At 38.4% G+C, this 24,787-nt stretch overlaps 1 protein-coding gene across 2 annotated transcripts in view; it reads left to right on the top strand.

The window, feature by feature from the left end:
- etf1a (eukaryotic translation termination factor 1a) overlaps nt 1–24,748 on the top strand; it is a 30,019-nt gene extending 5,271 nt beyond the window's left edge. Inside the window, 9 exon segments of one of the 2 annotated variants that reach the window (NM_001111171.1) lie at nt 10,351–10,526; nt 12,362–12,501; nt 12,580–12,718; nt 14,081–14,271; nt 15,251–15,380; nt 17,684–17,857; nt 19,730–19,794; nt 22,011–22,185; nt 24,268–24,748. In NM_001111171.1, the coding sequence (NP_001104641.1) occupies nt 10,351–10,526; nt 12,362–12,501; nt 12,580–12,718; nt 14,081–14,271; nt 15,251–15,380; nt 17,684–17,857; nt 19,730–19,794; nt 22,011–22,185; nt 24,268–24,347 (1,270 nt within the window). In that variant the 3' untranslated portion in view covers nt 24,348–24,748. 2 annotated transcript variants of the gene reach the window in all.
- Nucleotides 24,749–24,787: the final 39 nt, after the last annotated feature.

Below are 24,787 nucleotides of genomic sequence, written 5' to 3'. Positions count from 1 at the left end.
CACCTCTGAAAGGATCTAGAGGACTCAGACACAACCCTAAAGGTATCAACGCTGTTTTTCAGCCTTCATCAAGCACATAAACACTGTTATTTTCTCAATAAAATCCATGTTAGCTATTAAGCAACGAAGCTACACCGGGCAGACAGAAGCCCTGCCCATCACGCAAATCCGCATCTGTTCTGAAGCGGATTTGACACGCGAATGAAACGAGTTAACTCAAATGTTTACGCGGCTATATATGCGCGAATATCTCAATTTATTAGCTCGTTCTGCATCTGGTGTGAAAACAGCATTAGTCCCTTTATTAATCAGTGGTCGCCACAGCGGAATGAACCGCCAACTTATCCAGCATATGTTTTATGCAGCGGCTGCCCTTCCATCTGCAACCCAGTACTGTGAAACACCCATGCACACTCATTCACACACAAACTTATACACTATGGCCAAATTCATTCATTCATTTTCTTTTCTGCTTAGTCCCTTTATTAATCAGGGGTCGCCACAGCGGAATGAACCGCCAACTTATCCAGGATATGTTTTACGCAGCGGCTGCCCTTCCAGCTGCAACCCAGTACTGGGAAACACCCATACACACTCAATCACACATACACTTATACACTGTTAACCCTTACTGTAGATTATGCAGTAAATAACTGTAAAATAGCCAGTGCTTTGCTGTAATAAAAGGAAACAGTATTTTACTGTAAAAGGAGCAGCATTTGTATGAAATTTTGTAGTGCAAAGAATAAATTACAGTAATTTACTTCATGTACCCATTACAGATAGTTACTGCGATAATAAATGGTAAATTACTGCTCAACCATTATTACCCCATGTACTCTGATGCTTTATGTTGCTATATATATATATATATATATATATATATATATATATATATATATATATATATATATATATATATACTGTTCGGTTTTGGTATGTGTATGGTCAGTATTGAGGAGAAAGTGAGACAATGCATTGATAAGCTAAATTTCTCTGCAGCCATCTCTGTGTTTTCTTTGGTTCCTTTTATGTTTTTAACATTGAGTATCAGGAGTCAACCAATGTCAATGTCACAGATAATAAAAAAGTTAAAGATATCGACAAAATGCATTTAAAGGCAAAGATATGCACAAAGCAACCAAATTATCACAATCATTTTTATAACTTTGTTTACTTTTCTATAATTAATCTAATTTGCCTAGTTTAGCCTATAGTTAAGCTTTTAAATTGCACTTTAAGCTGAATATTAGTATTTTGCTAAATAACTAGTAAAAATGTGTTATTTAAAAAATATCTTAAACAGCACGTACATACATTTTTACAGAGACTCAATGAATTTGTTTGGAAAACTTTAAATGAAGTAGGTAAAAGTGGCATTAACAGTATAGTATAAAGACTTTCCTAAATAAATGTATTAATCAGGTTATTTTTTTATTTATTTTTTTTTTACTACAGGTTTGAAACAACATGAGGATCAGATTATTTATTTATTTATTTATTTTTTATTTTTTTTTGCTTTGGATGAAGTTTTTATATTTTTATTGTTTTTATTCAATGATATGTGCATGATTGTGATAAATGTAGGCAGTTCCTTTGAAAATATGCTACAGTATGTACCAGGGGTGTCAAACTCCTGGAGGGCCGCAGCCCAGCAGAATTTAGTTCCAGCCCTGCTTCAACAAACTACCTTTAGATTTAGTTTGATCAGGTGTGTTTAATTAGTATAACTGCACTGTTACTCTGTAGATTGTGCAGTAAATAACTGTAAAAAAAACAATGATTTAGGCATCACCACACACTCCCACAGGCTGTCTGTCTTATTCTAAACACAAAGGTGTTAGAAAGAGTTTTCAGAAAATGCTGGCCCTTTAAGGGAGCCAGGTGTTTGATTTGTTTACTGCTGAGTGTGCTCTATTCTCTGTCCATCAATTCAGATGTAGAGTCTGATATGTATTAGGCTTTAAATAAGAATCTAGAATGAGTAAGTAAAATGTGTTCAAATGTTTTAAGGGTTTCTAAAATAAGTAATAGATAAATACATCTTGAACTGTGTACTTGAAAGCTACATTGTTAGCTAGTTAACCTCTCCTCATATAACTTCTTACATTACTTTTGTTTAAGTATATGCATTTATTGGATATTGCATATTGTCATAATGTACAGATGCTAACAGTTGTATGTATCTTTCTCGCAACTAAGCCAAAATTAAATTCCTTCATCTCAGTAAGGTAACATGTGCACATCATCACAGGGAATCAAAAAAACATGATACACATAGCCATCCACACACAAAAGCTCCACTGTCCGGTCCCAGGTTGTGAGTTTGTTGCTAAGCATTTTTCAGAGCAGTGTTTCCACCTATGAATTTATATTAGAAACAATATAAAAGTTTGTTGTCATGAGATAATTATAACAATAAAAGATTGGATCCTTTGGTTTTTTGGTGTTGCCAACTTTATTTTTATTTTTTATAATTATTTTAAACTTTTTATTGAGATTTAACACAGTTTTTAATTATTTAAAACTTTAAAATTTAAAATTATTATGTTGTGTTTTTGCTGTTCATTTGCTGATCTACCTTCCTGCAGATTTCAGTTGCTATCCATATCAAACACACCTAAACCAATTAATTAGGACCTGAACACCACTTGATAATTACAGGCAGGTGTGTTTGATACGGGTAGCAACTGAAATCTGCAGGAAGGTAGATCTCCAGGAACAGGATTGAGCACCCCTGCTGTATACCATGGGGGTCAAACTCCAAGTTCCTGGAGAACTGCAGCGCAGCAGAGTTTAGTTCCCACCCTGCTTCAACATTACCTGTAGATTTCTAACAAGCCATAATTAGTTTGATCAGGTGTGTTTAATTAGAGTTACAGATTAAAGTCCCGGTCACACTGCACTTTTCTCCCTATAGACTTCCATTCATACGCATGTGAGTACTGCAGACCTGGAATGATAGCTCATGCGACAAATTTCATAATTCGCAGCATTGGAAAGTTCAATCTTGGAGAAAGCTGACATGCGAAATCACATCATGTGATTGCTTAATACCAATCAAAGATCAAAACATGACCTCTCTGGCTTGTTTTTTCAATCTCTAATTATTTTGTTTAATTCCACTACTCGCTTTGTTTAATTCCACTTCGCAGTGCAGTATGACAGAATTTTGCATGCTCAAATGTTAGTGTGACCGCAGCCTTACTGTGCAGACCTGTAATATGCAAGAAAATATTTATATCTGCTGATTTCTTAATTTTGTTATACTTTTTCTGTTATTTATTTGTTTGGTGCCAAAACAATAAAATAAATTTGTCTGAAAAATGTTATGCCTTCTGTTTTTAAATAACAGCTAAGAATACTGATTAATTTTAGAAACACTACAATAACTATATATGATATACTATTAATGTGTATGCAGTATAATGCTGTGATTTGTAACACTACAATACAGTAATTAACTGTACACAGTTTCCAGTTAGTTACCACTGCTGCTCTATTACAGTAATTAACTGGCAACACTGTTGCCAGCTACTCACTGTAATGGTTCGGTTACAGTAAATAACTGGCAACACTGTTGCCAGCCACTCACTGTAATGGTTCAGTTACAGTAAATAACTGGCAACACTGTTGCCAGCCACTCACTGTAATGGATCAGTTACAATAATTAACTGGCAACACTGTTGCCAGTTACTTACTGTAACCGAACTTTTACAGTGAGTGGCTGGCAACAGTGTTGCCAGTATTCTACTGTAAAAACACCTGGTAAGGTCTAACAGTGTACACTACGGCCAATTTTATTCATTCATTTTCTTTTCTGCTTAGTCCCTTAATTAATCAGGGGTCGCCACAGCGGAATGAACCGCCAACTTATCCAGCATAAGTTTTACACAGCAGACGCCCTTTCAGCTGCAACTCAGTACTGGGAAACACCATACACTCTCATTCACACACATACACAACAGACAATTTAGCTTACCCATTTCAACTACAGCGCATGTTTTTGAACGTGTCTGGGAAACCGGAGCATCCGGAGAAAACCCACGCCAACATGGGGAGAACTTGCAAACTCCATACAGAAATGCCAACTGGTCCAGCGACTGAGCTAGTATCGGTGTACTCGTTTTTTGGCTGTAATCTTAATTTTTTTGATCACTTTATTTTGAAGGTTCATTTGCTGAATTTAAGTTACGTTGCATCTACATGCCAACCAATTCTCTACGGCCAATTTAGCTTACCCATTTCAACTATAGCGCATGTGTTTGGACTTGTGGGGGAAACCGGAGCACTCTGAGGAAACCCACACGAACGTGGAGAACATGCAAACTCCACGCACTCAGCCGAGGCTCGAACCAGCGACCTTCTTGCTGTGAGGCGACAGCACTACCTTCTGTGCCACTGCATCGCCCTATTTATTTATTTAATAATTAAAGACTAAACTAATTCATTAGATTATAAACAGACTGTGAGGTTGGGGTTAGGGTTAGTGTAAGCTGACATGCACTTGCAAGGTTTCTTATAGTCAGTTTAATGTCTGTTAAAGGAGCAGCATCAGCAGATATTAAGCAGAGAGTCCAATAATACTCAAATGGACCATCAAAATAAAGTGTCACCAGTTGTTTTATTAGATTAGTTCCAGTTTTGGCTTTGGTACTGACTAATCTAATGTATATGTGCAAATATAATATTGTAATCAGCCTATAAAAATATTCTAAACTCATTCAGACTGTATATTTTAATATTGCACAGTCCTACATAATGTTAGTATATTCTGTATCTATGAGCTTTATATCAAGGGTGAAACATACATGGCAGTGTGTGTAAATGCGTCATTGGCATGAGTGTTTATTTGGCACGCATGCTTTCATTCTGTTATGTTGAGCGTCTCAACAGACCTTCATTCAAGGGTAAAGCTTGTGTGTGTGTGTGTGCAAGACAGGAGTGTTTCATGCTCACAAGCACATAAAATAGTTGTCATATAATGTTGAGTAATGAATCCACATCAGCAACTGAATCTCTCTGCCCTTCATGCATGTGTGGGTATGTAAATAAACTGGACTGCCTTGTGTTTGCTCGGTGTTTTGGTACCCTGATTCCTATTCAGAGCTCGGTGTGGACACTGTAAACCGACCGTTTGAAGTTAGGAGTGTGTGTATATGTGTGTGTGTGTGTGTGTGTGTGTGTAAGAGAATTCTAGAAATGCCACTTTTCTCAGCTGACAACACTGACGGCTTTGGCCTCTTGGTGTCTTTCTGACTTTGAACCATGATATAGTGAGCTGACCATCTAGGCGCCCTTAAAAGGTGTCACGATGCTTCATAACATGTATAGAAGGCAATGCCAAAACAAATACAGTGTTGCAATTAGAAAACAATGTTGGGGAAGGTACTCTAAAACAGTCTTTAATAATTAAATAAATAAATAGGGCGATGCAGTGCCTCACAGCAAGAAGGTCGCTGGTTCGAGCCTCTGCTGAGTGCGTGGAGTTTGCATGTTCTCCGTCGGTTTCCTCAGAGTGCTCCGGTTTCCCCCACAAGTCAATTGAATTGGGTAAGCTAAATTGGCCATAGTGTATGTGTGGAAATGAGTTTGTATGGATGTTTTCCACTGATGGGTTGCAGCTGGAAGGGTATCCGCTGTGTAAAATTTATGCTGGATAAGTTGGTGGTTCATTCCGCTGTGGCAACCCCAGATTAATAAATGGACTAAGCAGAAAAGAAAAAAAATGAATGAATAAATAAATAAATAAAACTATCTAATAAACAAACAAATGAATGAATGAATAAATAAATAAATAAAACTATATAATGAACAAACAAATAAATGAATAAATAAATAAATAAGACTATCTAATAACAAACAAATAAATGAATAAATAAATAAAACTATCTAATAAACAAACAAATGAATGAATAAATAAATAAATAAAACTATCTAATAAACAAACAAATGAATTAATAAATAAATAAATAAAACTATCTAATAAACAAACAAATGAATGAATGAATGAATAAATAAATAAAACTATCTAATAAACAAACAAATAAATGAATAAATAAATTAATAAAACTATCTTATAACAGACAAATAAATGAATAAATAAATAAAACTATCTAATAAACAAACAAATAAATGAATAAATAAATAAATAAAACTATTTAATAAACAAACAAATAAATGAATAAATAAATAAATAAAACTATCTAATAACAAATAAATAAATGAATAAATAAATAAATAAATAAAACTATCTAATATACAAACAAATAAATGAATGAATAAATAAATAAAACTATCTAATAACAAACAAATAAATGAATAAATAAAGAAATAAAACTATCTAATAACAAACAAATAAATGAATAAATAAAGAAATAAAACTATCTAATAAACAAACAAACAAATAAATAAATAAAGAAATAAAACTATCTAATAACAAACAAACAAATAAATAAATAAAGAAATAAAACTATCTAATAACAAACAAATAAATGAATAAATAAAGAAATAAAACTATCTAATAAACAAACAAATAAATAAATAAGACTATCTAATAACAAATAAATAAATGAATAAATAAAGAAATAAAACTATCTAATAACAAACAAATAAATGAATAAATAAAGAAATAAAACTATCTAATAAACATTTAAAACACTTTATAATGAAAGAACTATTCAGACATTTTGCTTCTGTTTGTTTATTTATTTATTTATTTTTAATGCACTGTCAGCAGCAAGCCTGCCTTCATGGTGAAAACTAAATGCAACATAGGCTCATTCTGAAAATGTAGCCCATGAATCATGTAGCCAGAGGTACGTATGGTTGCTTTTCATCTCTAACACAAACGCTATGGGGCGGTGTTACGCTATTCGTTTTCATGCTTACCAGCTGAACACTTACCTCTGTGTGGACAGCTTTTCCGCTGCCACCAGTTTGTCCAGTAGCTTGCCTTGTATAATGGGGGACTTGAGACGCAGAGGGTTCGAGTCTGCCGAAGAATGGTTTCAGAAATCAGGTAAGACAAAAACAGAAGGCAAAAAATAAAATAAACAAGTAAATGACAGGGTGAGAATGTGGTCAAATCTGAAAACGTGGTAAAAATCAGGCGAGGGCATTTCTTTCTCTGGATTGCGGTTGGGTTTAGGGAAGGCGTTGGGTGGGCTCTGGTTAATCAGTGCTTTTGAAAACAATATTGGTTGGGTTTGGGAAAAGAGGAGGGTGGGTCAGTAGATTGGTCAGTCAGTCAGGCAGTCTGACAACAACGAAAAGCACAACAATTAATAAATATTAGGGTGAGAATGTGGTAAAAATCTAAAAATGTGATTTAAAAAAATCAGGCAAGGGCTTTTCTTTTTCTGGATTGCTTTTGAAAACACTGTGTTGGGTTTAGGGAAGTGGGTGAGCGCTGGTCAATTGGTGCTTTTGGAAACACTATTAGTTGGGTTTAGGGAAGGAGGAGGGTGGGTCAGTCGATTGGTCAGTCAGTCTGTCAGTCGACAGCGACCTCTGGTGGATTACGCAAGAACAGCAGGTGCTAATGGCACTCGTGAGAGAAATCCTAAATCTGAACAAGCGCACACAGCGCCCTCTAGTGGATTCCCTAAAACAAAACTTGCAATTACCTCTTTGGACATATTTGGCGCTCTTTAGAAATGGGTATATAATCAGAATGAACCTGGGTCTGAATATTCTGATATTTAAATATTTATTTATTTGTTTATTTTTATTTATTTATTAATGATGTTTTTAATGCAATATCAGCAGCAAGCTTGTCTTTATGGTGAAAACAAATAACCAAAGTCATACAGTTCACAATAACCTACTGTATATTGGACATTTAAGATTCATATAAGGCATTAAAATTCATTCAGGAGATACTTTTAAAATATCAGTTAAACATTTCCTTAAATAAAAACATGATAAAATTTACATTACAAACAGTGCTGTTCAGAAAACTTTATTGGTGTTTGACAAGTGGGCGAGCTGTTTTTTCTTTTTTTCTTTTTTTTAAACAATTAATAAATAACCCTCTTGAGCCCTGTTAAAATCTGTATTTAAAATGCTTATTTATTGGCCAGATCACAAGTGAGCGATGTGACATACACAGGGGTGAACTGTGGCTGAAACCTTTTTAAAATTGTCCACTTTAGACCATCTCCAGAGGCAGCTTAAAAAACACGTCTGCTGTCTAGACGATCATGTGGTTAAGAGCATTCAGACGGCCACTAAACACCACCTACTCTCTCTACACATAGTGAACCATTTCTTAAATGATACAAGATGTGTTGTTGAAGTGCACTTGCCAGACTGGGGTTTAAATTTAGTTGTATGAAGTTGTAAGTTATGTTTAATTGCAAAATATGTTGAACAAATATATTTAAAAAACTTAGGAATGGCATTGATTTGCCACTTTCAGAACAGAAGCGTAATTTGCTTTTTGCTTTTTGTTGTCTCCTTTTGTCAAAGATCTGCTTATTTCACAGTTTTAGATTAAAAAAAATCACTTGTAAACACAGTTGCGTGGCAAAAGTGTGTGAATATAAAAACCCAGGCTCATTCTGAAAACGTAGTCTGGCGGACGTTTCTAGAGCCCACAAACTACGTCCCGGAAGGTACGTATTTGTGCAGTTTTTGTTTTCTCGAATCCGCAAGAGGCCGCTGTGCACGCTTTTTCTCATGTCGAACGTCTCTCGCGAGTGCCGTTATTGCGTAAACACAAGAGGCTGCTGTGGAACCACCGTACGTCCGACTGGCTGAATGATTGACTTGGCGACTTGTTTAATCGGCCGACCCTTCTACCTCCTCCTTCCCTAAACCCAAGCAGTTTTACCGACTGACCCGCCCGCCAGCTTACTTTTCCTTAAATCCAACAAACAATTTACAAAAAAAAGCCGTCCAGAAAAAGAAAAGCCCTCGTCTGATTTTTACCACAATTTCGAAACTTACCACATTCTTAGCCTGTTATTCACTTGTTCACCTTATTTTTTGGATTCTGTTTTTGTCTTACCTGATTTCTGGAACCGATCTTCCCCGGACACGAACCCGGTCATCTTTGACATGGTCAGCTCCTCTCTGCATCTCAAGTCCGCCGACGTACATGACGAGCTAACCGGACAAACTGGTTGCGGCGGGAAATGCATAGTCAGTGGTCAGCCGGCAAGCGCGGAAGGGAATGGCGTCACACCGCCCCGTAGCATTTGCTTAAGAAAATGAAATGCAGCCATACGTACCTCCAACTAAATAATTCACGGTCTCCAGAAACGTCCGCAGGACTATGTTTTCAGAATGAGCCTGGGTTGAAATATAACCAGCCATGAGTTATTTTCTCCCTTTGTTCATGTCATCAAAGGGGAAAGCTCTGCCCACTAGTGACCAGTGATGGGAATAACGGCGCTATAAATATAAACGGCATTACTAACGGCGTTACTTTTTTCAGTAATAAGTAATCAAATTAATTACAATTCTTCCCTTACAACGTCATGACTGTTACTGTCAAAAAAATGTGTGTTACTATAATTAAGAGCTCTGAAGTGGTTTCCCCTGGAAAAAGGTGGTTTGCCATCTCCAGGTTGGAGGAAAGTCCTCACCCCAGGTGGAGGACTTTAGGTCTCTCAGGGTTTTGTTCACGAGTGAAGGAAGGATGGAACGTGAGATTGACAGGTGGAATGGTGCAGCAGTAATGCGGTCGATGTATGTGGTAAAGAAGCAGCTGAGCCGAAAGCCAAAGCTTTCAATTTACCAGTTAATCCACGTTCCTACTCTCACCTAAATGTCATGAGATTTGGGTCATGACTGAAAGGACAAGATATCGGATACAAGCGGCCGAAATGAGTTTCCTTCAAAGGGTGGCAGGGCGCACTCTTCTGGATAGGGTGAGGAGCTCTGTCACCCGAGAAGAGCTCGGTGTAGAGCCACTGCTCCTCCACATGGAGAATAGTCAGCTGAGGTGGCTCGGGCATCTGTTTCAGATGCCTCCTGGATGCCTAACTAGGGAGGTATTCCAGGGATGTCCCACCAGGAGGAGGCCTCAGGTAAGACCCAGGACACGCTGAAGAGATGCTGGATGTCTCTCGGCTCGCCTGGGAACGCCTTGGGATCCCACCGGAGGAGCTGATGGAAGTGTCTGAGGAGAGGGAAGTCTGGGGTTTTCTGGGAAGACTGCTGCCCCTGCGACCCGGCCCTAGAAAGTGGCAGAAAATGAATGAACGAATATAGCGTTTTTAATGCGAGCAGCTTTTCTCTCCGCTATTCTCTTAGTAAATTGTTTAATTGGCAGTAATTTGCCACGGTGATGGATCTGCAGGGCTGAATGACACTGGAGTCTGTGTTTTTTTTCTCTGTCAGGAATGGCACCAGCATGATCTCGCTCATCGTTCCTCCTAAAGATCAGATCTCCAGAGTGGCCAAGATGTTGGCCGATGAGTTTGGTACGGCGTCCAACATCAAGAGTCGAGTAAACCGACTGTCAGTGCTGGGAGCCATTACTTCAGTCCAGCAGAGACTCAAACTCTACAGCAAAGGTGAGTGTGTGTGTGTGTGTGTGTGTGTGTGTGTGTGTGTGTGTGTGTGTGTGTGTGTGTGTGTGTGTGTGTGTGTGTTTTTGTGACATATCAGGACACAAATCTGTATAATGACATGGGTATGACACAGCTATTACAAAAAGGAGGTGAAATGTGAGGACATTGGTGACGTCCTCATTTCTCAAAATGCTTATAAATCACACAAAATGAGTTTAATCAGAGAGTAAAGCTGGTCACTGACTCCTGTGATGGTTGGGTTTAGGGGTCGGGTGAGGGCAATAAAATATACGGTTTGGACAGTATAAAATGAATGGAAACCTATGTAATGTCCCCACTTTTCACAAAAACAAACGTGTGTGTGTGTATGTGTGTGTGTGTGTTTGCTTTTAATTGTTTACTTTTAATTGATTTTCAAGTATACACACTCACAAACCCTTACTCATAATGGAACATACAATCGTTTTCTAGCTGTTGTTACGAAATAAATTAAAAATCCTTAATCAAAAAGAGATTTAACCAAAACGTAACAAAATAACGGGGATTAAAAATATAATCCCTGGTGCCCCCGCGCTCTCTCTCCCCAAAATATATACCAAAAACACAACCACTGAGAATTAACAAGTAAATATGATTTATTTACAGAAATAAGGAGCAAAAAAATAACATCAGGAGGGGTTCAAAATAAATGACAATATACCAAGCTAACTAAATTAGATTAAACTTCCCTAGAAAACAAATACAATAAAATACAGAAAACTTACCTCCCTACTAACAAACACAGGAGAAAACGAAAATAACAAATAAGGCACCAAACCTCCCTGCATGCTCCAAGCCCGACAGGAAAACCGGGCTTCAATCGCTGGTTAAAAATTAACACAACGGCATCTCACAAAGCCACAAAGAGATACAAGCAAACACTCATTGGATCACGTTCTCAAGCGGGGAAAATCGAGAGAGAGCGGGGAGCCATCGAACCCATGTTCTCTGCAGGTTTTTATAGCCGCCGCCAATCCAAGCGCCAATCACGATCCGTCCCAATGTAATCCGCTGCACCTGCGAATACTTAGAGCGAGAAAGAGAGAGAGAGCAAGAGAAAGAGAGAGAGAGAGCGAAAGAGAAACACCACACACACAAGCCTACACTACACTACTCGTAACACTGTCAATTACTTCAGTCTGAGGTTACAGATGTTTTGAGCGACATAATAGTGATAAAAAAATATTACATGATTATAATCATATCATAACATGATTTTATTCATTCATTTTTCTTTAGCTCAGTCTTTGGTTTATCAGGGGTCACCACAGGGGAATAAACCGCCAACTATTCCAGCATATGTTTTACGCAGCGGATGCCCTTCCAGCCTCAACCCAGCAAACACCCATACACTCTCAAAATCACACACACACACTCATACACTACGGCTAATTTAGTTTACCCGCATGTATTTGGCTTATGGGGGGAAACCAGAGCACCCGGTGGAAACCCACACCAACATGCGGAGAACATGCAATGTAGGGTTTTCTGCACACATGCAGAGATGCGTCAGTTTGATTTTAATTAAACTGCATTGCTTTCACCAGCGTTTGTTCAGTTGCACATAGAGAATAGCGTCTTTATTCTGGGTATACCACTCTTAATAAATACACTTCGCATATAATGTAAATCAAATCTCAAAGCATTTACTGGGGCACTGGCGATTTTTACTGGGGCACGTCTAGCGACGCCCCTGGCGACAAGACTTTTGTGAGGTAGTGTATATAAAACTCTATGATGAAATTAACTAATGCATCCTTATTGTAAAGTGTTATTGAGCATTTTGGGTTCTCCTGCAGTGCCACATAATGGTCTGGTGGTTTACTGCGGGACTATAGTGACAGATGAAGGCAAAGAGAAGAAAGTCAACATCGACTTTGAGCCTTTTAAACCCATCAACACCTCACTGTACCTCTGTGACAACAAGTTCCACACCGAGGTAAAATCACAGTGCAAATTCAGTGTGTTTTATGAAGATCAGTATATTTGGCAATGCTGCATTCAATCTTTCTTTTAGGCTCTGATGGCACTATTGACAGACGACAGTAAGTTTGGCTTCATTGTTATTGATGGTAGTGGAGCTTTGTTCGGGACTCTACAGGGAAACACCAAAGAAGTGCTGCACAAATTCACTGTGGACCTGCCCAAAAAACACGGTAATTATCATGAACAGACACTAAGCGCCCTATCATACACTCGGCGCAGTGTGGCGCAAGGCGTGACGCAATAGTCTTTTGCTAGTTTCAGCTTGGCGCAAGAGTCATTGAGGCGTTGCGCTACGCTGTTTAAATAGCAAATGCATTAGCGCTCATATGTGCGCACATAGGCGTTCTGGTCTAAAAAGGAAGGTGGACCGCTGGCGCACTGCTGGCGCGTTGCTATTTTGAGAAACTATAATAGATTTTTCATTAGACCAAAACTAACCCGGTCTAAACTCCGGCGCAGAGTTGCGCCTCGCTTACACACTGCTTAATGCACTCAAGAGAGATAAATATTTTTACATATGAAAAAAATTAAATATTAAGGATATATATAGGATATAATAAGAATAGATATAGGATATAAATATAAAGGATTAAAATATTACAAAACATTATTTTCTAGCCTACATAAATATGAAAAATCACTGCTTTTATGTCTTCTTCATCTCGGGAGGCTTTTTCAGTTCATTCATAACAATTTGCTTTTGTATAATGTTATTATTATTAGCAGTATTATTTATTTTATCCATATTTATATTTGTTTTATTAAAAAAAAGCTTAGATTTGCCCACCTGTCAGGTTTTAGACCATATGGGGCACAGCATGTGTTTTAGGATATAACTCAGGTTTTTGAGCACATTTTGTTATTATTATTCTTTTATGCGATTGCTGGAAATTAGAACTGAATTTAGAAATAGTTTTGAAACGAATATTTGCGCTTTACAAATTACAAACAAAAGTAATTATTTATAGGCTAATTGATGTCTGTGCGTAAAGGTTTCCCTATCCAAGAGCGAAAGTGAAAGTGATCCATTATCTCTCATTCTCAGGCAGTAGATGCTCTGTTTAACAGTTTTCTGTAAAAAAAAAAAAAAAAAAACTGTTAACTGTTTGCTTGTGAAATGCTCATTTTTTCCACTTAGACTTACTTTACGTCCTGTAAATAGCGAATGCGCTCTTGGCGTGACGCAGCTGGCTCTTAAAGGGAATGGGAGATGAGACTCTAATTGGTTTATTCTCAAAACACACCTATAACTCATTAAGAAAATAAACTCGACCCTTTTAGACCATGCGCCACGGCGCAAAGCAGATTTTCCCGTCCTTAAATTAGCAAAAATGCGTTCTGACATGCCCTGAAAGCCCTGCGTTTTGCGCTCTGCGCATGGACCGTCAAAATAGAGCCCTAAGGGATAGTTAACCGAAAAATGAAAATTTTTACTTACACTCCCTTAGCTCAAATCTGTTGGAGTTTCTGCTAACGCTTTCAATTAAGCTGATGCTCATAATGAGGTACACCTAAACCTGTAATGATTTCAGGAAGGGGAGGTCAGTCTGCTCTGCGTTTTGCTCGGTTAAGGATGGAGAAGAGGCATAATTATGTGAGGAAGGTTGCAGAGACGGCCGTGCAGCTCTACGTGTCCAATGATAAAGTCAATGTGGTTGGACTGGTGCTGGCCGGATCTGCCGACTTCAAGACGGAGCTCAGCCAGTCGGACATGTTCGACCCGGTAAGAAAACTGGTTTGTGTTGTCGGCTGTAAGTGAAGTTTTATAAACGCATGAGCAGATCCATTTGATCGTTCATTCATTCATTCATTTTCTTTTCGGCTTAGTCCCTTTTATTAATCTGGGGTCGCCACAGCGGAATGAACCGCCAACTTATCTAGCATATGTTTTATGCAGCAGATGCCCTTCCAGCTGCAACCCATCACTGGGAAACATCCATACACACTCTTTCACACACATACACTACAGACAATTAAGCTGACCCAATTCAACTATAGCACTTGTCTTTGGACCCGGAGAAAACCCATGCAAACACAGGGAGAACATGCAAACTCCAAACAGAAACGACGACTGGGGCTCGAACCAGCGACCTTCTTGCTGTAAGGCAATTGTGCTACCCACTGCGCCACCGTGCTGCCCCATTGACAATTATTATTATTATATTTTGAGATTTTGAATTCCCCGCCCACCCAATTGATTGACAGGCACATATTAAAGTCTCCGTAGTAGAATTGGGAAAACATCCTAGTTCAGTGGTACTGTGGTATTTTTGACTCAGAAACCGGATCTCTGCTTCATCCGTGTCTGTCTCTGTCACTGACTGTGTTGTTTATCTGACATGACGCAGGAGAAGCAGACATGCACATCGAAATGGTGGGCGGGGAGAGCCAGCTCATTTGCATTTAAAGGCACAGGCTACAATTGGTTCTGACCCCAAAATTGATCATTTTCAGCAGGGTAAAATAAGTATTCTAATAGGCATTATGAGCTGAAACTTTACACACATTCTGGAGACACCAAAGGCTCATCTCACATATATATTCCCTTGCTTTTGCGTTCATTAAAAACTGTAAACATGGAAAACTGGATGTGAATCAGAATTAAACGTTGGATTTTGTCGAGATGCAGAAGTAGTGTGCTTTCCTGACACTGCAGTTTTTCCTGTGATTGGCTGAAGTCTGTTTTCTCTGATTGGTTGCAGAGGTTGCAGGTGAAAGTGTTGAAGCTGGTGGACATCTGTTACGGGGGAGAAAATGGCTTCAATCAGGCCATCGAGCTCTCCGCTGAGATCCTGATCAATGTTAAGTTCATGCAGGAGAAGAAGTTAATAGGTAAACATTGATGATCATTATAATATTTAAAAAAAAAACATTTCAGTTCCTTAATTTGTGCAAATTTATTATTAAAATTAAAATATGTTATATAAAATGAGTTATATTGACTTGATATTGATTATGCACTAGAGATGGGCGATACCACAATTTTTTTATGCGATACGATACAGATACTTTTTGTAAAAAAAAATTACGATACCGATATTGATACCACTTATTATTTAAAATGTTAATGGGATTTTTTTAAATAATGTTTATTTAAAAAATCATTGCATTGGGTTGTAGAATTGTTTTTTTCCAATGTAAAGCACTTTGGTCAAGCTTGGTTGTAATAAAGTGCAAGGGCTGCACGATATTGACAAATCTGACATTGCGGTATTTTCAACCCAGGCTCACTCTGATAACGTAGGCTGCGTCCGAAACTGCATACCTTCATACTATATAGTACGCTAAAATCAGTATGCGAGCCGAGTAGTATGTCTGAATTCATAGAATTCTAAAATCAGTATGCGAGAAGTACTTACTACTTACGGCGAGATTCTGAAGTGCGCATCCCATGCATGCTGCGCTATCCCATGATGCCTCGCGAGAGAATTCATGAATGGGAGTGAAGCGATGCAACTGACGCAGGTAGGGCACGTGATCATGACAAAATGGCGGATGTAGTACGTACGAACTTTATTCATACTTTTCACATTCATACTGCATAGAACGTACTTTTCTAATGACTGAGTAGTAGGCGGACGTTTCTGGAAACCGCGAATTATGTAGCCGGAGGTACGTATGGCTGCATTTCATTTTTTAAGCGAATGCTACGGGGCTCAGGTAAGATAAAAACAGAATCCAAAAAAATAAAGTGAACAAGTTCATAACACGGTGAGAATGTGGTAAAAATCCAAAAATCAGACGAGGGCTTTTCTTTATCTGGACGGCCTTTGTAAATCGTTGGTTGGGTTTAGGGAAGTAGGCGGGTCAATCGGTAGAATTGGTTGGGTTCAGGGAAGGAGGAGAGTGGGTCAGTCGATTGGCCGGTCGCACAGTAAATCATTCGTTTAGTCAGCCAGACGGTCATTCGACAGCGGCCTCTGGTGGATTTACGCAAGAACATCGCAGGCGCGAACGGCACTAGCAAGAAACATTTGAGATACGAAAAATCACACACAGCAGCCTCTCGCGCAGGCCCGGATTGGCTAATCGGGAGGACCGGGAGAATTCCCGGTGGGCCGGTCCGTTTTTTGGCCGCGAGGGCCAGTGTCCCTAGCTCCAGAATCTGTTGCTCTCAGCAGTCACACTTTTTAAATTTATTAATTTACTTGACCACAGCCTTTTTATTCATTATTTCACCGCTGCTCTTCTCTTTTCATCTATTTTAATGATTATACAACTCAGTTGTGTCTCCAATATGAACACATCTACTGTGGTCCAGCGGATAGCACGTTATATTAGGACGCCGCGGACCCGGGTTCGATCCTTGTTAGAGTAACTTGTTGTTTTCATTGTTAAGACATATAATACTGTTAGGGTTGTTGAACATTTGAAGTTCTAAAGCAGCTGTTTTCTCAAAAAAAGACGTGATAGTGTCATTAGAAACTGATTTGGAAATTACCTCATTTTAATATAGGTGGGCCGGTCTGAGGCTTGAAACTCCAGGGCTGAAAAGGTGTCCCACTCCGGCCCTGCTCTCGCGGATTCGCGAAAACAAAAACTGCAAAAATACGTACCTCCCGGGACGTATTTCGCGGCCTCCAGAAACATCCACAGGACTACGTTTTCAGAATGAGCCTGGGTTGGATGTTTTGTTTTGCTGTGGTATATATTGCGATATAAATCCAGATGATTTGAATGGCTCTATTCAGAAAGATTTCATTCATTTAGATCAACTAGGAATATCAAGTCTTTTTATGCCGTGCATCTGAATAAAATATAATAAATTACAAGCGCAAATAAATACGACAGAACAAAAATAAAAATCTAACAGTAATTAAATATGGAAATTGAACAATCAAACGTAAAATAACATGGTCATCATTGTATAAATAGCTTTATTCAATAATATAAACTTAATATTTAATAATATCTTGATTTTTTTTAAACTTTAAAAAATAATCTAGTCCTGTGATGTGACTATTGTGGATACACACATTGTGATATCAATGCTCAAACGATATATTGTTCAGCGCTATAAGGTGCTATATTAATAAAGGTGGATTAATTGATTGATTGATTGATTGATTGATTCATTGATTGATTGATTGATTGATTGATTGATTGATTGATTTTAATGGCTCTCTGTGTCTCAGGCCGGTACTTTGACGAGATCAGTCAGGACACTGGGAAGTATTGTTACGGCGTTGAGGACACACTAAGGGCTCTGGAAATGGGAGCTGTTGAAATTCTCATCGTCTATGAAAACCAGGAGACAATGAGATACGTCTTAAAGCTACACGGAGCAGAGCTCAATGGCTCCAAGAACGGTAAACACACACACACATACTTGTATACATGGTTTACCGGGACACTCCATTGGCCTAGTGTATTTTATACAGTAAAGAACGCTTATGATATGGCCACAACCCCAAACTCAATCCTTCGTTGGTGAAATTTTAATGTTAAAAGACTTCATTATGTATGATTTGTAAGTGTTTTGAGTTAGACAGACACGAGGTGTGATGCTGTAAACCACCTAAATAGAGTACATTAAGTCATGTCATTAAACAAATTTGTGTCCCTGTTAACCACATATACCTGAACACACACACACACACATTATACATGCTTATAACACGGCTGTCTGGAATACTCAATGCTCATTGGTTAATCGAGACATTCCAAGGTATGTTATCCTGAAATAACAACCAATACATAACACAGACTCATCAGGAAACTTCCAATTCTCTTGACCATCAGTGAATATGTTCATCATCCCTATACTATCCACATTTATTTGTATATGCTTCTCTGTCACGCTGTGATTTTTGATTGTTTTGGACTGTTTGGCGCCATCTTGTGACTGAATAATATGTCGGTTTATGCAGCCATTTTCATTTCTGTCAGCTTTACGTTTTTTTGGCTGTTTGGCGCCATCTTGTGACTGACTAATACACTGGTTAGTTCTACGCTATGTTCCATTAGCTTTTAGTTTCTCTTAGCATTTTAATGAAAGAAAAAATAAACTATTATGGCTCAGAACAATGTTTTGCGTGTCAATTTTATGTTTTGTGGCAAGTAGCTGTGTAATAAGAGAGATAAAGCATGGTTGTTTTCTCAGAAATCTTGCTAAAAAGCTGGCTAGAAATGTATGAGTGTAATACACATTAATAAGTGTATTATTTAATAATTGATTCTTTAATACGTGTTTTTTTATTTTATTGACTTTTTTCTTTTATTATATACAAGTGTAATAATATTATTTTTACTATTATTATTATTATTATTTAATAACGTTTATTTTACTTATTTGTTTGTTTAACAGGTATATTTAATGAGTCTCGCTATGTACAGGTTGAGCAGCAAAACCTGTACATATCCCTGTATGTATTTTAATGTGATTTGACTCTGTGATTTTAGCAGACTTTTAAGTATTTAGTAGTTTTGTCATTTTATCATTTTTTATTTCATGTTTATTTATTTAAGTGTGTTAAATGTATGTTAAATGTTGACCTAAATGGCGACGCCTGATTAATAAAGCTAATAAAGGGACAAAGCTGAAGGAAAATGAATAAAATTTGCATTTTTTTCCATAATGTTTATTCATTCATTCATTTTCCTTCAGCTTTGTCCCTTTATTAGCTTTATTAATCAGGCGTCGCCACAGTGGAATGAACCACCAATTTGTCCAACATATGTTTTACACAGCGGATGCCCTTCCAGCCGCAACCCAGTACTGGGAAACACCCATACACTCTCGCATTCACACACATACACTACCAATTTTGAATTTAGCTTATTCAACTGACCTACAGCACATGTCTTTGGACTGTGGGGGAAACCCACACCAACATGTGGAGAACATGCAAACTCCACACAGAAATGCCGACTGGGCCAGCTGGGACTCAAACCAGCGAAATTCTTGCTGTGATGCATCAGTGCTAACCACTGAGCCACCGTGCCACCCCCTCATAAGGTTTATTTCAAATAATATTTTCAAGTTTTTAGTTTAGTTATTAGATTATACTGAGTGTGTGTTCAGTGTAAACAGGAGTATCTGAAGGAGTGTAAACACATGTACTGACTTACATTCAGTGTTACTGCAGGTTGTTGCCTCAGCAGATTGATCAGATTAGATTGTGTGCGTGTAGAGCGGAAGTGTTTCCTGCGTAACGTCTCCTCATTGTTGTGCGTTTCAGATGAGAAAGTCATTTATTTGAGTCCAGAACAGGAGAAGGACAAATCGCACTTCATAGACAAAGAGGTGTGTTGTATGTGTGTGTGTGAAAGGTTGTCTGTCTACAAAAAAAGACACCTATCTGTTAATACACATTCATTATGTCATGAAAACTGCCAATGTTATATAATATATAGTATATTGATATTTTTTAAAGCTCTCCCTGCTGAAAAATCCAGTTTAAACCAGCCTAAGCTGGTTGGCTGGTTTTAGCTAGTCAATCAGGCTGGTTTTAGAGGGGTTTTGGCCATTTCCAGGCTGGTTTCCAGCCATTTCCAGCCTGGTCTTAGCTGGTCAGGCTGGAAAATGACCAGCTAAATCCAGCTAAAACCAGCTTGACAAGCCTGGTTTAAGCTGGACATAGCTGGTTTTGGCTGGGCTCCCAGCCTGGCTAGGCTGGTCAAGCTGGTTTTAGCTGGTCATCTCCCAGCCTGACCAGCTAAGACCAAGCTGGAAATGGCTGGAAACCAGCCTGGAAATGGCCAAAACCCCTCTAAAACCAGCCTGGTCGACCAGCTAAAACCAGCCAACCAGCCTAGGCTGGTTTAAACAGTTTTTTTCTGTAGGGCTATTTTGATATTTTCAATTTTCATTTTAATTTTAGTAAATTTTTTGTGATTGTGTTATTTATATCATGTGTATTTATTACTTAATGTGTTTTACTTCATTTCAGTAAGTTTTTAAATTTTTAGTAAGTTCTTAAATTTGTGTTATTTAGCCACCTTTTTGCATGTATTTTTATTTTTGTTTATTCATTTTAAGGCAGTTTGATTGTGTGTTTTTAAACGTACTATATAAATAAAGTTGAGATGAGCTGAATTAAGTTGTACATTCATACTTTTATTTCTAATGCACATATATTTCTATCAGTGACTCACAAATCTTTTGTCATTTATCTAAAATACTTTTTTTTATATTAAAGCCCGTGCTTTATTAAATTAGCAATGCTTTAACATATAAAATGTGTGTGTGTGTGTGTGTGTGTGTGTGTGTGTGTGTGTGTGTTTTGGTGTTTGAATCAAATTTGCAGTGAATTATTTGCATAGAAAACATTTTAAGTGCAATTAAAGTTTAAAAATGTTATGATTATAAGAGAAAAATGTATAATTATAGGTATATACACAGTATATACACTCATCAGCCGCTTTATTAGGTACACCTTATTAAGTTAGACCCCCTTTTGCCTTAAGAACTGACTTAATCCTTCGTGGCACAGATTCAACAAGGCACTGGAAATATTCCTCAGAGATTTTGCTTCATGTTGACTTGATAGCATCATGCCGCAGATTTGTCGGCTGCACATCCATTATGCCAAGATCCCATTTCACCACATCCCAAAGGTGCTAAATTGGATTGAGATCTGGTGACTGTGGAGGCCATTTGAGTACAGTGAACTCATTGTCATGGTTAAGAAACCAGTCTGAGATGATTTACGCTTTATGACATGGTGTGTTACTCTGCTGTAGCAGTAGCCATCAGAAGATGGAGACACTATGCTCATAAAGGGATGGACATGTTCAGTAACAATACTCAGGTAGGCTTTGGCGTTGACACAATGCTCAATTGGTAGTAATGAGCCCAAAGTGTGCCAAGAAAACCTCCCTCACACCATTACACCACCACCACCAGCCTGAACCATTGATACAAGGCAGGATGGATCCATGCTTTCATGTTGTTGACGCCAAATTCTGACCCGACCGTCCGAATGTGGCAGCAGAAATGGAGACTCACCAGACCAGGCAACGTTTCTCCAATCTTCTATTGTCCAGTTTTGGTGAGCCTGTGTGAATTGTAGCCTCAGTTTCCTGTTCTTATCAGACAGGAGTGGCACCCGGTGTGGTCTTCTGCTGCTGTAGCCCATCCGCCTCAAGGTAGGCCGTGTTGTGTGTTCAGAGATGCTCTTCTGCAGACCTCGGTTTTAACGAGCGCTTATTTGAGTTACTGTTGCCTTTCTATCAGCTGGAACCAGTGTGGACATTCTACTCTGACCTCTGGCATCAACAAGGCATTTGCGCCCACAAAACTGCCGCTTACCGGATATTTTCTCTTTTTCGGAGTGTATATACCTACATACACTCACCGGCCACTTTATTAGGTACACCTGTCCAACTGCACGTTATCATGCGAATTTCTGAACAGCCAACTCAAATTTCAATACCCATATTAGCTATGTATACAATATATAGCCATAATTTTACATTTTATATTATGTTTATGTAATTATTGTTTTCACTGATCATCAGGAGTGTGTTTTGTTGGGTTGTTTTCAGACGGGTCATGAACACGAGCTCATGGAGTGTATGCCGCTGCTCGAATGGTTCGCCAGTAACTATAAGAAGTTTGGAGCGACTCTGGAGATCGTGACGGACAAAAGTCAAGAGGGCTCGCAGTTCGTCAAGGGTTTCGGAGGAATCGGAGGTGAGCCATCATTGAATGTGTGATAAATAAAAGATGATGTTTGTCATGTCAAATCAAGCCATATAGAACTAGTGTTAGGGGTAATGCATTACAAGAAACGCGAGTTATGTAGTTATATTACTTATCTAAGTGACGAGTAAAGTATTGCATTAGTTTAAAAAATTTAATATATTTGATTTGGCATCGGTTCACCACTGTAAAACCATATACAGGAACACTGGAGCGGCTTAAAGCCTGGAAGATTTGATGGATCGCTCGTATGTCAGCTCATAAACAGACCAGCTGATCTTCACGGCTTTAAAGGGTCACGAAACACCAAAACGAATTTTTTGAGCTGTTGACAGTCGTATATGTGTCCCACACTGCTAAAAACACTATTAGGACACCTATATTTCACTAAAAAGTGTAAATTGGTTGTTTTTGTGTTATTTCAAGCAAATTCGTACTTCCGGTTTGAAACTAAATTTCTGAAGCTGCGTCACGGTCATGAGATAATAGCGTGTATTCCAGCGTGCAGACTGGACGTCTGAGCCAGAGTGTGTCTTATTACGTCTTACAGTGTGCTGCATTAATGCATGAGTAAGGCTTGGTTCAAACCAATCAGCGCGCTCTATTGTGCAACTTCATTAATATTCATTACTGTCACAGTGTTTAGACGACAGAGACGCCACGTTGTGTTGGCAAAACAAGCGTGAAGTGTTGCTTTTATAGTTTGCTGCTGTTAAGTTTTGTTTTCATTTTCTCTCTGTGAGAGCTCAACTGGAGTCACGTGTGGATTAACAGTGTACGCGACGCTCGACAACAATAACTTACGTGTCTAAGGAGGAACATTGTTTACCTGAGAGCTGTTCTCATCTGCAAACGCTGAGATCCGGATTCGCTTGTAGTCTCCTCTTAATAAAGACGCGGCTCTAGTTGCTGGTGATTGTCCTGTCTCTACAGATTTGGTAAGTGAGCGACCAGTGCTCTTTGTTTATTCAGTTTGTTCGTATCGAACTAAGTTAACTATTGCACTGAGTGTAAACATGTTGGCACCACAACCAAACTTTAACCTCGTGTAGGGTTTTCACCGCTTTTTGTGACCGGAATAACACACGCGGCTTTCTGACGCTACCTGCCGTGTGCATCTAAGTTTCCGGGAAATGCTGAGGGTTTTTTTCTCTCATTCGCCGTGCGGTATCAAACATTGCAGGAAAAATACACGCTTAGAGCAGTTCCTCGAATCAAATATCTCGTTTGTTGCGAGGGACATGAATGAATTCCCTGAATGAAAGAGCCAAACTGCAGTTAAAGTCCACCATTTAATAATTTGGCAAATAATTCGACTACAGATGTCCATGTAGGTTAATCACCATCACTTTCTCCTGTGTGTGTGTGTGTGTATTTTGACTCTGAAACTCGCGCGTGCCCAAATAGACACTCCCACACCCTCCCACTTTAGTTCCTCCGACACTCCCCCCTAAACAGAGCTGGACACGCCCACTTTTCTGACTTTTTCCTAAGTAGAGGTGTGAAAACACCCTGCTGAAACGAGGGGGCTTCATGGCCCTTTAAACAGCTTCAGTGTCCCTGTATGTGTGTCTGCACTCAGTAAACAGCGCTGCGTCCGGTTAACTGATGACGTTTGCATTTCTGTTGAGCACATGAGCACAATGGCAAATCAGCTGCTCAAATGTAAGCAGGAAATAGACATTTTAAAATTTCAGTACTAATTGATACCGAAATTCAGTATCGTGACAACACTACACGCAGCTAGTTACTTTTGGGGAAGTAACTCAATATGGTAATGCATTACTTTTAAAAGTAACTTTCCCCAACACTGTATAGACCATTTTGAGGGATGTAAATAATAACAATGGTCCTATTGTATTGTCTGTGTTACATTTTTAATTTACACAGCTTCCGAGAATCCAAAAAGGTCCACATATTGATAACCAATGCTATGATTGCTGTAATTATGTTAAGATATAACTGACTTGCTATGAAATAGTTTAACAACAAACAGGAAGTGTTCATGGGCCAATGACATTACTCTATTAAACAATATTGTTTCTTTTTGACCACATCGTGTTGCTCTCTCAGGAATTCTGCGCTACCGAGTGGATTTCCACGGTTTGGAATATCAGGAAGAGGAGGAGCTGTTTGATCTGGGTGACTACTAGGTGAGCTGAAGAGAAACAAGGGAAGATTTGAGATATCTGGAAAAGGAAAAGTCTATTTTTTTTTCTACAGACAGTGCGTGCTCAAAACACAAACATGATTGCAGAAGAGAAGCGTGCCATCTGTCTATTAAGAGCTCTTCCTGAATAATGAACAGTCTTGAAGCGTCCTGATTGGACAGGACACATTTAGTTTATCCTCTTTGAATTAACGTCACAGGACAAACCTGTTTTGGACAAATTTTTAACTATTTAAGTTATTTTTAATCACATTTTTCCACTATAAATCAAATTCTAGTCTTCCTTTGAATTTTTGTTGCTGTATTTTAGGACAGTGGCAATTTTTTTTACATGGGTTTCTGTGAGCAATGGGGAGAAACACAATAAATTTGAAAATACAGAAACCTGTGTGTGTGTGTGTGTGTGTTTGTGTGTGTGTGTGT

The sequence above is a fragment of the Danio rerio genome, chromosome 14 (assembly GCF_049306965.1).
Source record: "Danio rerio strain Tuebingen ecotype United States chromosome 14, GRCz12tu, whole genome shotgun sequence".
In the NCBI taxonomy this organism is placed as follows: Eukaryota; Metazoa; Chordata; class Actinopteri; order Cypriniformes; family Danionidae; genus Danio; species Danio rerio.
The sequence above is the reverse complement of the archived record's forward strand: the minus strand, read 5'-3'. Positions and strand labels throughout refer to the sequence as shown.